The 3,318-nt window shown below is 42.3% G+C and overlaps 1 protein-coding gene across 2 annotated transcripts in view; it reads left to right on the forward strand.

Annotated features, from left to right (window-relative positions):
* Window positions 1–3,318, forward strand: part of acbd6 (acyl-CoA binding domain containing 6) — a 31,775-nt gene that overhangs the window by 4,875 nt on the left and 23,582 nt on the right. For both annotated transcript variants that reach the window (XM_034882594.1, XM_034882593.1), the window contains exon 5: window positions 3,052–3,157. In XM_034882594.1, coding sequence (XP_034738485.1) covers window positions 3,052–3,157 — 106 coding nt within the window. The remainder of the gene's footprint in view (window positions 1–3,051; window positions 3,158–3,318) is intronic.

A 3,318-nucleotide genomic window follows, 5' to 3' on the forward strand; every position in this document is an offset into this window, starting at 1 on the left:
ACACACACACACACACACACACACACACACACACACACACACACACACACACACACACACACACACACACAGACTCCATATTAAAAAGTTAAGCACCTGTCAACCAGACAGAGAGTTAATTGCACTGCTCATCTTTGCTCATCTCTGTGTGTGTATGTGTGTGTGTGTGTGTGTCTTTGTGTGTCTGTGTGTGTCTGTGTGTGTCTGTGTCTTTGTTTGTGTGTGTTTGTGTTTGTATGTGTTGACAAAAGTAGGATTGATTAGCAATATCCCTGGGCAACTGAGCTGATCAGTGTGTGATTGAAGAGGCTTTGATGTTACATTTGTAATTCTCTCACCCACCTTGGAAAGAACACTGGAGGTTTTGTTGTCCAGACACTGCTGGAAACCGCTGCTGAGTTATTTGAGCTCTCATTGTTTCTAGTACTTCTGTGGAGCTCAGCCATGTTGAGAGCGTTGACCGGAGTCCTATAGGGGATGCGATGAAGGCTTGTGTAGCCATGTGTGTGTAGCCGTGTGTGTGTAGCCGTGTGTGTGTGTGTGTGTGTGTGTGTGTGTGTGTGTGTGTGTGTGATGGATGGTGTTGCCGTGGTGTTGATCAGTGAAGCTCAGGCCAAGTAGATGAGTGTTCTCCACCACTGTGGCCAGTTTAGCCTGATGGATGAAGGAGATATCTGCCAGTACACCAGACTGGACAAACACACACATGTGAGCACATAACACTCTCACACACACTGTACACAAACACACACAAAAACCCTTGGTAAACCTAGCTGGTTTTATGACAGAGTAGCCTGTGACCTTCCCAGCATGCATTGCGGTGCTGTTGATGTCACGTAGTTTATAGGACCCACATTAATCATTTGTTTGTTTATAGCCTGTGTGTCTTTGTTTCCATGTGTTACTCTCACTGTGGTGTGGACTAAATACAGGTGTTTTGTGTGTTCATTCAGCTTATTTTAGTAATGCGCATATTATTATTATTATTATTATTATTATTATTATTTAACCTTACGCTGTATTAGAGGTGTGCTGGTGCTTTATATTATGTGAGGATGTGTCATGCGCCCGTCAGGCCAACCCTGTTCGACCATCAACGAAAGACTGATGAGCTGGCCTATTGATTAGTTGCCGGGGAGACGGATGGCGGCCACACATCAGGGACACTTGGGGTCACCATGGCCATCAGACAAGGAAGTGGGTGTGGCCCAGCGTGTAGACTTATGAATAAACATAGCGCTGGTAATCAGGAGTATGTAAATGAATGTGCTCATACATAACCAAGCAGTGATAAAAGTGTAATGAGTTATTCATAATTCATCACAGGCTGATAAGGGGGAGATGGTGGGATGAGAGAGGGGAGGAAAGAGAGTGCCGGGAGAGATAAAGCATGTAGATGAAAATCTGAAGAAAAGGAAGTACAGAGGTTCATTAAAGAACAAACAGCAGACAAAACTTTGTTTGTGTATTCTTACAGCAAACAATAAAATGTGTTGATTATGAGTCAGAATGGTTCACGTTCCCTAGGGGTAGTTTAAAGTTGTAGTTGATCCGGCTGTGTCTAAAGACAGGGTTAAAATGTGAAGGCCAGTGGGTCGCAAGAGACCTAATGAACTATGCCACTGCCAGGATTCTCAGATGTAATTGTTCTTTGTATCAAACACATTAAGGAAAGGTGGTAAGGAGCTACGAAAGGGCTGCATCTTAAAACTACTAATTTAAAAAATGAGTGAATTTGTCAGTTTATTTCTCAATTCATTGAATAATCTTTTGGTTAATGTAAAGAAATTATGACAAATGCCCAACAAAACTTTTAAAAAACCCAAGAAGAATTCCCCAGAATTCTTTACTTTTTATTAATTTAGTTAGTAAGTGACGAGCCAAACAAATACTTAAATCATTAAATAAATGCCATCACAGTGTGTGTAAAACAGCCCCTCTGCTTTTTTCCCCTGAAGGCTTGTTTTTGTGAGTGGAGGTGGTCTTCATTTCAGAAAAAACATTGTAAAAAATGTTGAAGTTTGTCACCTTTTTCAATAGGACTTTTGTGCTTTAATTTTCATAGCCAGAATTTAAATCTTCATGCTAACAGAGGATCGGTAGTTACGATAGCTGAACCCCAAACTTTGAATGTCAAGGACACATACTCAACACAAAGCTAAACAACATCCTCGTCTTAATTGAGCGACAGCATACGGTGTCTCCTGTGTGCTGTGTGGGATTTGTAAGGCAACAGTTCGGCAGAGCAAGATGGCATCAGAGACAGGAACTGGGGGATTGGCCTTGGGGATGACTGACTTACTGCGTGGGAGTGGTAAAGCGGCTGGTATGCAGGGTTTCTGTCAGACAATAGAGCACTAAATTCAATTAATCTGAATGGCCGGCATTGGGTATGAGGGAGGGGAAGGCGTAAAGCTCTAAATGAGATTTCGCCCCTTCTCTCCCCTTCACCCACCAGCCCACCACCACTGCACCGTCTCCCCCAGCACTCACTCCTGTCCCCAATGCCAAGAGGTGATTAGAGACACAGAGATATAATCAGTGGTGTGTGTGTGTGTGTGTGTGTGTGTGTGTGTGTGTGTGTGTGTGTGTGTGTGTGTGTGTGTGTGTCGTGTGCCAGTGTTCCCAAGGGATGTGGCACGTGTAGCTTCTGCTTGTGTGTGAGACCGGGAGAATAGTTGTGTGTTTGATGACTAAATGATCTTTTAGCATGGTGTTTGCTTTCCTGGGTGTGCACACACTTTACACACAAAGCACTTGGATTGACACACAGGGCAGTTAAAGGGTCTCTTAACCCAAATTACTGATAGCATATTTTCTCAGTGTCCCTGTTACTATGGATCATGGACTACACATACTGTCACTATGTTTCTATGGGTCTAATTCTTAGGTAGAAAGTAATTTGATGGAGATCTGTTCACAGTAAGGTCCTGTATACTATACTATATACTGTAAATATGGGCAAAGTAAAACCAAAGAAAGTGAAGTTGAAAGTTGAAGTAAAGGTGACAGAATTTTCTTTCTCTCTCTCTGTTTCTGTGTCACTCTCAGGGAAGAGGATAAGAACATATTTGACTACTGCAGAGAAAATAACATCGACCACATCAGCAAGGCCATCATCTCGCAGAAAGTGGATGTCAATACTAAAGACGAAGAGGTAACTACACAACGCAGAAATACAGTATGTTAAATGAAACTTTACTGATGGTATGTGCTACTGTACATAAATGTATGACCATGACAATCCAATCCAATCCAATCCACTTTATTTGTATAGCACATTTTACAAACACAAAGTTACCAAAGTGCTGCACAGAA

The sequence above is a fragment of the Etheostoma cragini genome, chromosome 9 (genome assembly GCF_013103735.1).
Source record: "Etheostoma cragini isolate CJK2018 chromosome 9, CSU_Ecrag_1.0, whole genome shotgun sequence".
In the NCBI taxonomy this organism is placed as follows: domain Eukaryota; kingdom Metazoa; phylum Chordata; class Actinopteri; order Perciformes; family Percidae; genus Etheostoma; species Etheostoma cragini.